This window comes from Choristoneura fumiferana, chromosome 5 (genome assembly GCF_025370935.1).
Source record: "Choristoneura fumiferana chromosome 5, NRCan_CFum_1, whole genome shotgun sequence".
NCBI lineage: Eukaryota > Metazoa > Arthropoda > Insecta > Lepidoptera > Tortricidae > Choristoneura > Choristoneura fumiferana.
Window position 1 is genome coordinate 9,723,197 of NC_133476.1, and position 12,925 is coordinate 9,736,121.

A 12,925-nucleotide genomic window follows, 5' to 3' on the forward strand; every position below is an offset into this window, starting at 1 on the left:
CCAGAGCTCATCTTCAGAGCAACGCAACCGTACACCATGCTACCACATGTAAAATCTGGTACCATGGTGTACGGTTCTGGTAGCATGGTGGTGGAAAGAAATTCTTTTATTTTTTTTTATTTCAGTTCATTATTTTATTTTTCTTAAATTAAATATCTTTATCGCCACTTAATGGGCGGCAAAATTAATTGACCCGGGGCGACAAATCTTTAAATACGCCTCTGAATATAGACAAGTGAATTAGCTCGTTGAAGTGGCAATGGGCAGGCCAAGCACGGGGAACAGATTGTTGTTGGGGCCGAAAAGTTCCGAGACTGCAAATCTGTAAGCGCAGCGTAGGATGTTCGTTCACCAACGAGATGGACGGATGAGCTGGTTAAAGCCGCGGGTTCACAGTAGATGCAGGCCGCTTCGAACCGAAGAGAATGGAGTATGAGGGAGGCCTATGTCCCACAGTGTATGATGGTGATGATGATGTAAGTAAGAGAAGAACAGTTTTTTTACTGAATTCCATAAAAATCACAGGTGAGTGTGCACTTTACAGTAACAAAACTGAATAACAAAATTCGAACGGATCGGTATTTTGCCGGATACTGCTAACGGGATGCTTGTGTAAATGTTAATAACAACATGTTCGTATATAACAATGGTATCCTGTAAAGAACGGGACGTTGCCGTGGAAAGTGATCTTAGTGATTGGTTGATACAGACGTTATTTTAGCAATGAACTGCAACTTTTTATCAGACACCTCCGCTAGGTAAGCAGTTCCAAAAGAGGGCGGGTTTTCTGCCTCAAATCATAGTCTCAGGATAACCATAGTTGTACGGACGTAGTTGCAATGTCCTATACAGTCACCAGCTTTATCTGAATATCTGATACAACAAAGCGTGCATAGATATCCAATGCGACTTTATTTCTTGGGCCGGTAGGACGTGTCAAATATTTTTGCACTCCGCTATGGCAGATATTAATGCAGGTGATGTAAGTGTGGCAGAGGAGGAAAGTAAAAGGTGGTAGCTCATTCATGGAAGCACTATCGTTACTGCGATTCGTTGCACAGAAGACCAGAGTGAGTGGAGAAAGACTGGATGTCATTTTTCTGGGGCACTCGTTATCTGAGCGCCGTCATAGCCGTCGAATTTTCGAGTAGACCGGTGCGACCGCTAGAACTAGGACCGAAGTTGTCACGGGCCGATGTAATGGCAATACAAAACATGTTTGATCTTGCTAGTTACTGCAGTTCGCTTGAACCAAAGCATACCACCAAGATCGGACGTGGTAGACACACGATGGTGCGAAGTAATCACATACTTATTGTACTGATTTATGGTGCTCAAGAAAAAATATTTGTATTGTATTGTATTTGCGGAGACTGTTTAGTGATTGCGACGGTGCGCAAACTGCTTTAGCAATGTACCGACTGCCCTTTATAGTCATTGTCCCAGCCTATACCTCTGTACGTCCCATTGCAGGCCTTCTCTTAGAATGGGGATTGAGCCGTAGTACCCACGGGGGCTCAGTGCGGATTGGGAACTTTACACGCACCATTGAATGAGGTCCGTTTGACGTTTGCTCGTGATTGGTTAAATAACTAAATGAGCCAATCGCAAACAAACGGCAAACGTCAAACGGACCTCACGATACTAACGCCATCTAGCGATATTTCGCCTCTGAGAAAACCCTCATTGCTTCTCGGGTTGTGCAGGTTTCCACACGATGTTTTCCTTCACCGTAAAAGTCTTGGTCAGTTTAAAGTGTAATTTCGAAAAACTCAAGAGATGCGAGCCCGAATTTGAACCCACGATCTCGTAGGTCAAACCACTAGGGTACTACGACGGCGGCCCTTTGTATTTCGATACAGTGTAGCGTGTAGGTAGTGGACCACTGGTGGTCCCTGGACGCACCCAAAGTGGTCTGCGAAGCCATCGAATAAAAAAAGAAATATTTATTAGTTATCATCAAAAGTGTATTTTCCGAACTATAAGTGGTCTGCGCAGGGCAAAAAAGAATCAAATCCCTCATGACTGAAAAGTTAAGAACCATTGCGCTACACAAAGCCAATTTGAACTAACGTGACTGTATCGCTGTAAATTAAGCTGGATGCCTAAAATATATATTGCCCCGTCCTTTGTAAAGCTCCAAAATCGGTCATTAAGGAAAGAAAATATCGTCGATGATACTGCAATACCGCGTAACTAGCATTTTCCATAAGGTATTTAATTTTCACTGTCAGAACAGATGTCAGTACTGTTAGTGCAGTGAAAAATATACCTTATGGAAAATGCTAGTTACGCGGTATTGCAGTATCATCGACGATATATGAATTGCGAGCAGTTAAAAATTATGCAAATTCATTGCGCGTGTCAATTATTTTTGTAACTATTTTCATGCCACAACAGAAAACTACAGCAGCATAATATGGCTTGGTCACTTAAGATTCTTAACGAATGTCTACAATACGGAAAACGATGATACATGAATACGGTCTTTATACAATATACACAGCTTTTAGCTGCCTGCCTCGGTAAACTTGTCAGTGTCACTTCTTTGCAGTCACTCGTGAAGTGAATATTTGTTTAAGCCGCTGACATCCAAACGACATTTGTTAAATACAAATGAACCATGTTCACCAGACGTTTGCATGGCAACACAGATATAGATTACACTAGATTACGCAAATGCATCTACTTCGCGTGTCCGAACGGTTGGCCCCATACAAAGACTGTCCACTCACTGACTTATCATGACTAGTGACTGAATTGAGCCCCACGGCGCTGGTAGGCGGTGCATTTGAATCGATTTTGCGCGGACATCGGGGAATTCACATCGCTAATTCGCTCTTGAGACGTCACAGTAGATATAAAAAAGTGACACGGTTGGTTTTCATACACATTGAGGTGTTTGCGTTATCTAGTGTAATCTATATCTGTGCATGGCAACAAAATGAAAAGACAGTTTCAAAACTTTATATACGTCTGTTCGAAGACTGCCGAAATAAATAAAGAGTTAAGTCTGACATGTATTATGAGATATATTTGATTTAAGTGGAGGCCGTGTCTCCGCAAACATAGTGTAGGATGCCCTCCGGTCAGGTGGTGTGACGATCTGCGAAAGGCTGGTAGAAGCTGGATACGTTCGGGCCGAGGACAGGACGCAATGGCGCTCATTGGGGGAGGCCTATGTCCAGCTGTGGACTGGTATAGGCTGATGATGAACATGATGAGAGAACGACCTGGACGAAGCGATTGTTTTGAACTGTCTGTGTTCCCAATTCGTTCTGGGGTCGCGTGGAAACTACAGCTCCAGGCCTGTTATTGTGAGAACTGCCTCCTGTTGGTACAGTCAGCATCAAAGTAGCCGATGTTTTTTTTACTGTCGCGTTAAAACTTTGTCACTCTTCTTGCATGGCGTTACGTACGTGGCTGTAAAGCGACAAAGTTCAAAATTGTATAGCTACTTTTGCTGCTGACTGTACCTACCACAAAAATTACAATTGCTACAAATCGATATAATTGTTAATTTTCTCATACAAAAAAGTGTAAATTATGTAGACTTGTGGTTGATACAAGTGGCGACTTGTCATTCATTGTGGCGTTCTAAGGGGGAGGCCTTTATTTATTTATTTATTTATTCATAATAAAGCCTCACAGTATACACCAATGCGTCTCTATTTATTACTAGCTAAACATACAAAACCCGTGCATAATCAATCATAGTAAAATAGGGGAAGTATGTAAACTCCGACCCTTTAGGAGACTTAACTGCCTACTCCGGCGCGGACGCTTAGGGTTGTCGATGTCTATTTTAGATTAATTATCCACCGGCAAATAATTTTAGTACGAAAGTTAGCTTAAAATTGTCTTATGTTCTTGTCTAGACAAACAAGATTCTATATTATTTTTAATACTATATTAAAAATATTATTTATAAATTCACCGGAGTCGCCAGACTGTGTACATAACATACTACTCATGTTTACCTACACATAATACTATAAGTATATTGTTTATAGGTAGTAGTAGTAGGTATCTATTATTTTTTCATGTGTCCTTGCACGAAACTGTTACACTACACTTATATACTACTAATTTACAACTATACCTAACACAAAAAAATACGTAAGTACGAGTACGCGAACGTATAAGGTGATCGTCTCGCGAGGCGAACGCAAGACGAGCGAGCTAAAATCAAAACGTACGGCACCGACGGCAGCGCAGCCTTGACTACAGAAAACTTAATCCTCCTTAAGTTATCAGTGTGTGCGTGCGTACCGGCGCCAACTGGCGCGCACACATTTAAGCCGCGCGATGTACTTTTGTTTGTACTGAACTTACTTCTCCTATATTACTATGACATAATTGACAGATATATAATAACTACATTAAACAGACATACACAAACATTTCCTTATTTTATAAAGAAGCTACTGCCAGTGGTCAGCGAATACAACAGAATCCGGGACCTGAGTCACCAATAGGTTCAGAAGCTCTAGTTCTAAGCTCTGCGACTATATTGTTCAGGCACAAATAATTGAACACGCGCGAACACAGACGGGTTGTCGACTCCATTTCGTAGGAGAGAGCAGTAGTGCATCAAGTAGTAGTTTGTTCAGCAGTGGACGTCTTCCAGCTGATGATGATGATGATGATGAAGAATTGTAGCACTTGTAACGTTTGTGGGACAGGGGCCAGGTCCATCACCTGGATTAAATAGCACGAGCACGACAAGTATATAATTTCGAGTATTTTCATTCTAGCGGAGCTACTGGAGCTTCTTTCTGGTAGTTTGCTGACTGGAGACACCGCCGAGATTGTCGCGGCCGCGCGCGCCGTGTGGGCCTTAGCTGCTAACAATCATAAGGTACGTCAAACAGTTTCATAATTTTAATAAATTGGTTTAAAAATAGAACTATCGAACACTCATTCATTTGATTAGCAAAACCTTTGAAATTCGTATAAAATTCAGTACCGGTATTAATTGATTTTATGGGCACCAGTAACTGCTAATTCTATTTTTTAAAAGCGGCTCTACGACGGACGTATAATATAGCTCTTGCGGTTTCCCGTAACCTCTGGAAGTACATATTTCATAAATTAATGTTCCTAGAAACAATCAGGTCACGTCATCGTTTAGGGTTGAATAATAATTCTGATGAATAAACGATACATAGTCAAAAGGGAATAAATTTTGAACACATTTGCCATTCATTTCTATCCACACTTTGCTCGTACAAAACCACTATTCTTTTTGCATCTTACTGCCTACTTAGCCTTCCGAGTTGTAAGTCTCGTTTTTGTCTCAAATTGTACCAAATTCTTCCTTTTCTTTCCTTAACAAACATTTCAAAAAGGTTAAAAGACAGTCTAAGGGGTCCTAAATTCGTTAGGTTTATAAAACACAAAGAAGGATAAGGAAATGACAATGTAAAATATGACCTTAATGACCTCAGTAGATACGATCTGACATCATACCGCGCCACGCATGATTAATGTCTGTAGTAGCAGTTACAAATGCGGCGGTCTGGCGGAACCAATCCGCACGTACTGTTGACTTCGTTAGTTTGACAAAGCAATTAAGTTGTTATTGTTGAAATAGGAGGAACAGTAAAATGTTACAGACTACTTAATTTATTTTTTATGTAAATGGTGGTCGGTACATCCACAACTCGTTTGCTCGTAATTCATGTTTTAATATTTGTGGACAACTGGTACAAATATGGTATTGTTGAATGTGTTATGTCAATAGCGAAAACAAGATTAACTTTAAATGCAGCGTTTTTAGAATCTACGCAATCAACATCGAGCGATAGGGACTGATTTTATAAATAATTAGATAAAGTACCTAGTTGACACCACCAACTAATTGACATACTTTTTATGAGTTATCAAAAAGCGATACCTCAATGGATTTTATTAAGGCAAAAGCAAGTAATTTATGTATATTTATTATTTGCCAACTTGGTTGACTAATTATTTGTTATTTCAAAGAAACCAAAAAGTTGTGAAGTGGTGTTATTTATTAAACTTGTTTTTTGGAATTGTTGATTAATTTGTCGATCAAGTAAATCGATATATTAGTCGTGGTAGCCTAAAGGTTTGATATAATAATATGGCCTTTCAAGCAGAGGATCGTGGGATCAAACCCGGGCTCGCACTTTTGAGTTTTTTTTTATGTATACGATAGTGAGCAAACGAGCAGGCGGCCGCCGCCCATGTCAATCCATAACATAAGCTGGGGTATATTTCAAAATTCATGTGCAAAATTTCATTTGCAACAATCTTTACGGTGAAGGAAAACATCGGGAGGAAACTATTTAGTTATTTAACCAATTACAAACGTGACGCAAATGTCAAAGTTGTCAAACGGACCTCACCATACCTAGCGCCAATGAGGGCTATCGCTTTTTGTCTCACTAGATGGCGCACTGTTGCGTGAGGTTTTTAAGTATGGCTTTCAAAGTCTGTTATTGCGGGCGTGAAAACAAAGTTTAGATTAAAATGATATTTAATACACCTTAAAACCGTACCATAAAAATATCGAGCATGCCACAGTGTTCTATAGTCCCAGTTTTGTTCGGAAAAAAGGGAGGACAAAGGTTTCCGAAAGACAAAACTGTCTCAAAACTCAGACATTCATTGCCCCGGAACGCATATTTGCTATAATTAATTTCAGATATTGCAAAATATTCACAAAATTATTCTAATTATAAATAAACGCGTAGCTCACCCAAAAACTATGAGATTTGACATTTCGGAGACCTCACGCTACACTAGCGCCTCAAGTGGCGAATTCATACGCGATAGCCCTCATTAGTCTGTCACAGAAACTCATTACCGCGCAATCGCAACAGGCACTCCTCTCTCAGGCTTAGCACGCACTAAGAGCAGTTTTAGTGCACCGTCAAGGGGCGATCCCTCAGAAATCTTTATCGTTTTTAAGAAATTTAAAATTTGTTTAAGTAAGTGTATTGCTAATAAAAACAAGTAATACTAGATAGTATTGTTTATTGAAATTCTTGTTATTGACAGGCTAAACTCCTGCTGAGAAGCGCGCGAATGCCGGCGGCGGTGTTGTCGGCACAGCAGCGCGTGCAACGGAGCGCCGACCCGGCCGCTGCGCGCGCGCATCAACTGCTCACATACACGCTCACAGTACTACAGACCACGTGACCCCCATCAGGTATACACCATTAAAAAATAAAGTCATGTTTTCAATTAAGGCTAAAAGGGCCTGATATAGCGCCAGAACGTAAGTGGTGAAGGTCCAAAGGGGAGGCCTTTGCTCAGCTGTGGGATACTATCACAGGCTATTAATAAAAGGCTATAGAGGAAAGAGTCGTTTGTATCAATGGTCGGTATTTGTGGATGCCATTGATATATTAAAAAATAAAAACCAGAACGCAAAAGATGCTCTAGTATTGGATGAACAGATACTATTTACTAACTAGCTGTAGCCGCGATTTCGTCTGCAAAGAATTCATTTATCGCTACCCCGCGGGAAGTATGCAATTTTCCGATATAAAAAGTATTTATCTACATGCATATCATAACTTCCCTATTATATGTTCAGAAACGACTATCAAATGGCCTTTATTAAGAAACCTGGTATCTGCGGGATGTACTCTGTGCTGCGGGTGCATCTTAATGTTCACATTAAAGTACAGTGCATCTTAATGTTTACATTAAAGTATCGGCACAGAGGTATCGGTAATACTTTTTTTGACAATGCATATCTGTACATATTGTAGAAAACTTATGACATGCATGTAGATAATAATTATTATTCAAAGTCAAAGTCAAAATACAGGCCATATCTGAACATATTATAGAAAACTTATGATATGCATGTAGATAAAGTTATGTATGCGGCTATACATAATTAGGCATTAAAACACTCGTGTGATCTTATTATGAAACTCGCCTTCGGCTCGTTTCATAAAACCACACTCGTACTTTAATGCCTCTCATTATGCACCAGCCACATAAATAACTATTATGCCATTTGTTAATCCAGTTTAGCCGTTTAGTGTGACAGAGACATCTATACATCCATCCTCACAAATTTTGATAAGATGGGCTGTCTTGACCATTCGTAGATAACTTTAGTCTCTGGAAAACGGTTGTACAACAATCTGTCATATTGACATTTTGTCTTTGCCAGACAAAACATCCTTGTGTAGTGCGGAGAAGATCACAATAGAGAAATATCTCTCCGGGCGGCTGTTGTGTTTGAGATTTTGTCTTTGTATCAAATTAAAATCTCTGACGGTCTGTAACTTAACTTTTTAATGTTGTTTTATTTTTTCATAATGTTAATTATCATTATTTCGTTTTTGCAGGAAAATTACTGTTCCAAGACCAGCTGTTGCGGTGCATCAACCTTTATAATCAATTTTGGATAAAGGATCAGGCATAGTACGACCTATAAATCAACTGTCAAAGAATTTCAAAGGTTTTTTGTTATCCATCTACAACCTAATGTACCTATAATTGTTACAGGAACCCCCGGTTTGAATTAATTATTGCATACCCTACCTAAGGTACATCTAACATAAATCAAACCTACTACCTAGTGAATGTGACTTATAATTGTTTCTTGTATTGTTTGTTGTTGTTTTATTATAAGGGTGTAGTTTAAAAACTTGGGACACCTTAACGACGGTAGTTAAGTTATGTTTTTGTTTTCCGCTGTGAAACGAAAATTAACCAAACACTTGTATGAATACTTTTTCCTCTGAACAAAACTTTATGCACTAAGCCGTTTTGTATGGTTCATTGCGATTTAACGTGGTCCAACTTTTTGGTCTTCACCTATAAACCAACATTACCTACAAATGTATGATAATAAAGTACGTGTATTATCATTTCAAGCTTTATTTTCTCGTGACGCATTTCGTATGGCAGTGCTAAAACTAAAGAATAGAGGTAGATCAACTGTGACAGCGATAACGTAAGTGCGGTTTCAGACGTGGCGTTTTTGTTCGCCAATAAAGGCGTGCTTTGCGACACTTGATATGGAGAATGAGAAAAGTATGAATTGTAGGTATTTTTTGTATTCGTTTCGGTTTCGACGTACATGAATGATGGAATGATGGCAGCCGCCTCTCCCTGCTCCCCCTGGCGACGCCCTTGAAAGATATAACTCTGAAATTAATACATATCTTCAGGATCTCTAAAGGATGTAGTGGGTTTTTAAAAAGCAATTAGTTGAAAATAAGAAAATAACTATGAAGGTGACATGTTATTCTTACGTATATGAAATTCGTTGAGGCAGCTTAATTCCGTACCTACGCCTCTAAACGGCACTAAACTGCCTTTTATTCTAGATGTATCCGCCTAAATTACAGATTGTTTTTTCTATTATAATGTATTCATGTAAAAAACCTTCAATTTGTGCAGACGAGCGAGTTTCTAAATTACGAGTTACACTACACTACTTGACAAAAGGCCGCCTAATCTGAAATCGTCCTAACATGCATAATTATGCAATGTTTATGCAGTGAACACCACTCTAGTATTGTTGAAATTGTAATGTGACTTATGGAAATATTTGTATTATTGATTCGGCTTCAAGTGCGAGGTCCACTCAGCCGAGCGATTTGGAATTTACTATTTGTACGATAAAATATGTAATGAAATAAAGGTGTGTGAACATTAAAAAGTGTTTATTTTTTTCATTTGATAGAAATGGCAGTAAGGACCATAAGATAAAAGAGTGATAGATCTTAATTTTTTTATGCAATCAAATGTGCATAGGTATTGCATACTCTTCGAAATTAAAGTTACGACGAATGTTAAGAAATACTCGTAGTTCTGTTTTATTTTCCATGTTGAAGAACGTCCATAAATATTATTATAGCAGTTTATTTGTTAAAATGCAGGTAAATAGATACAGGTCCTGTGATTATAGCTGCCTGGACTGGTCTCTTGAACTAAATAGCGCACAGGTCACTAAGCAACTTTATTTCTAACACCATGCAATCCAATCACTATTACCTTGACACAGTTTGACTCAATATCACAATTATTCATAGCCTACTATGAAGTAATATATTAGGTTTAGATTTATTAAATTAAATACAATTGCTTTATTTAGTCATAGTCAAGTCGTCGAAAATGTTTCAAGTGATCGTAAATAGGTATATTAGAGGAGTTCAAAAAAGAAAAAGAGAACTTTTCCAACACCAGCTCCTCCCATACAATTCGCTCAAAAGAAATTGTACGCGACATAGGGCTCAACAGTAGGTACAAGTACAGTTGTTGTGTAATTAATCAAAAACACAACACAATTTTTTCCATCTTTTTAATTGCCAGCCAAAAATGACAAAATTTTTATATGCTGATAGGAAGCTTGAGGTCTCGGGTTCGATCCCCAGCCGGGGCAGATATTTGTATGTATAATACGAATGATTGTTCTCGGGTCTTGGATGTTTAATGAGTATTTAAGTAAGTATTTATCTATATGTGACTGTGTCTGGGAAAAGGGACCACTTTACCGGTATGGAGTTATTAATATCTCCTAAAACTAGGTAAAATGAGCTATTCAGTAAAAAAAGAATCGTTTTCCTAGGTGCAATAATTATTTTTTTATAAATTTTTAAACATGCAGTAGGCAAAATGTACGAGTCGAGAAAATTGATTTTAAAGTTTATGCTCGTGAAAAATACACTTCTACTAGGAAGTTATGGAATGATTGGTACCAAGCTAATCTAGTATTATCAAAGATTAAATTCAGACATCAATGGTCTCAATAACTATAATGATTTGGAAGGTAGTCAAAGAAGAACTTGCAGGAGTGGGAAAAAAATCAAGTATCTTAATTACTCATAATCTTAAGAAAATACCTTTTAAACAATGAATTATTAATTATGGTAATATATTTTAGGCAATAATAGAAGGGAAAAAATAAAAAAAGACCAGTATTTTCTATGTTTTTAATCGAAAATACTAACATTTCTATAAATCAGTTCTAATCAGTCTCATAAACAAAAATCAACTGAATAATATAATTTTTTAAGTTATATCACAAAATCAGCCAAAATATACTTTAGCACAGAGATCCAAACATAATTAACGATACTTAATGCAATATTTAGAGAAATTATCGTGTTTTAAGTTTAGTGGTTTGACGATCATTTTCCTATGGAAGAATAATTAGGGTACCACTTGGGGGGCTTAGTAAAGTTTAGTGTCACAAGTAAAATAACTACTATTTAACATGTTTTTATAATAAAAAATAACGTGTTGTCACTATGTTAAATAGTAAAGTAAATATTTTTCAACATTAAAGTAAGTTTCTTCTACATTTTATACATTTCTAAGGAAAAAATAATTAATATACTAAGTCAGGTACCACTTTGTCACTAAACTTTACTTGTTTACAAAAATAAAAAAATCACACACAACAACTTGTCAAATTAAAGTACTTACTATAATCAAAATAAATCACATTGTTTTACTTGGTAAATACAGTTACTTAACTGGATTCAAGGCGCTCATCAAGTTCCTTTTTTTTTTACAAAAATATACAATTTTCCTTTTTTAATTTCTGAGGCCCATTTGATCACAGTAGCCGCATTTGGGTGTTTTTCGTTTTTGGCTTTCCACTACTGTGAGCGCCGACGTCGACGGGATGGCTGATTCAGTATTTATGAGCGGCATTTCGACGTCAAGTAACGGATCTTCTATAGCACTTATTGCAACGATTTTTATAGGTTTTATAGGTATATTTTTATAGCCCAATCTTCGCCCCCCGCCCCCCTTATCCTACCCTCAACTTATTATTTCGCTTCCCTGCATAACAGCGATCGAAATAAATCAAAATATTTCGCCTGTAAAATATTACCTCAAAGTGGTACCCTTGGTACTAAACTTCGTGACCTATTAGGATATTGAAATATTGTAATTATACAGGTATTATTTTACACAAAATGATATTTAAGGTATAAATAACCGATTAGTAACAAAAATCCATTTTACATATTTTCGGCAAATTTTGTAAAAATGCATATAACTCGGAAACTAGAATCGTCAAAGTGGTCCCTTTTACTAGACACAGTCACATATGAGTATTTTTATTCGTTGCCTACTATCCATAGTACAAGCTTTAATTAGATAGGGATTAGGTCAATTGGTGTCAAGTGTCCCATTTATTTATTTTAAAAAATCTTGACACTCAAATTTTGTGCCGCTGAGTCTATTATAATTACATGGGCGAACAGCTCCGCTCGAGATATAACTCGTTAACTCGCGTTTTCTCAGTGATAAGACCAAGCTAGATCGATTGTTCTCCTTGCAACCCTGAAAACCCGCACATAGGGAATTTAATCGAACGAAATCATCAGAGCCATTTCCGAGATCCTTGAAATACCTAAATAAATAGATATGCTTCTAAGTAAGAGTTACTTCTATAAATGGATTAGTAGTTTAGATAGTTTTAATCGGAAAAAGGCCATACTATTGATAGGCCTATCGATAGTATCGATATCTCTTCGTGCAATACTATCGATAGTTTCGATAGTATCGATATTATTGCTGTCCAATAATACAAAACTATCGATACTATCGATAGTATTGGACAGAAAATTATGAAAACTATCGATAGTTTTGAACAATCGATAGTGACCTAAGTATATTTCAATAATATCGGATTATAAGCAAGATTGCAAGATTTACCTAAAGGTTTCGTGTAAGGTAGGTAAAGGCTTTCGACTTAGTACTTAACTTAACGATCTACCGAACCTGACCAACTAACTTACTCTTAGGACTTAGAAGATTCAGTTGCTGCAACTTCTGTTCTGCCAACCTCCCCGTGTAGATGCAACCGATACTATTAAAATAACGGTAACAATCGATTGTTCAAAACTATCGATAGTATCGATACTATCGATGGTAGGCATCGATAGTATTTCGTAATTTTCTGTTC

At 37.5% G+C, this 12,925-nt stretch overlaps 1 protein-coding gene across 1 annotated transcript in view; it reads left to right on the forward strand.

Annotated features, from left to right (window-relative positions):
• LOC141428071 (rotatin-like) overlaps positions 1-9,678 on the forward strand; it is a 51,312-nt gene extending 41,634 nt beyond the window's left edge. Inside the window, 3 exon segments of the mRNA XM_074087807.1 lie at positions 4,758-4,861; positions 7,030-7,180; positions 8,340-9,678. Coding sequence (XP_073943908.1) covers positions 4,758-4,861; positions 7,030-7,170 — 245 coding nt within the window. The 3' untranslated portion in view covers positions 7,171-7,180; positions 8,340-9,678.
• The last annotated feature ends 3,247 nt before the right edge of the window (positions 9,679-12,925 follow it).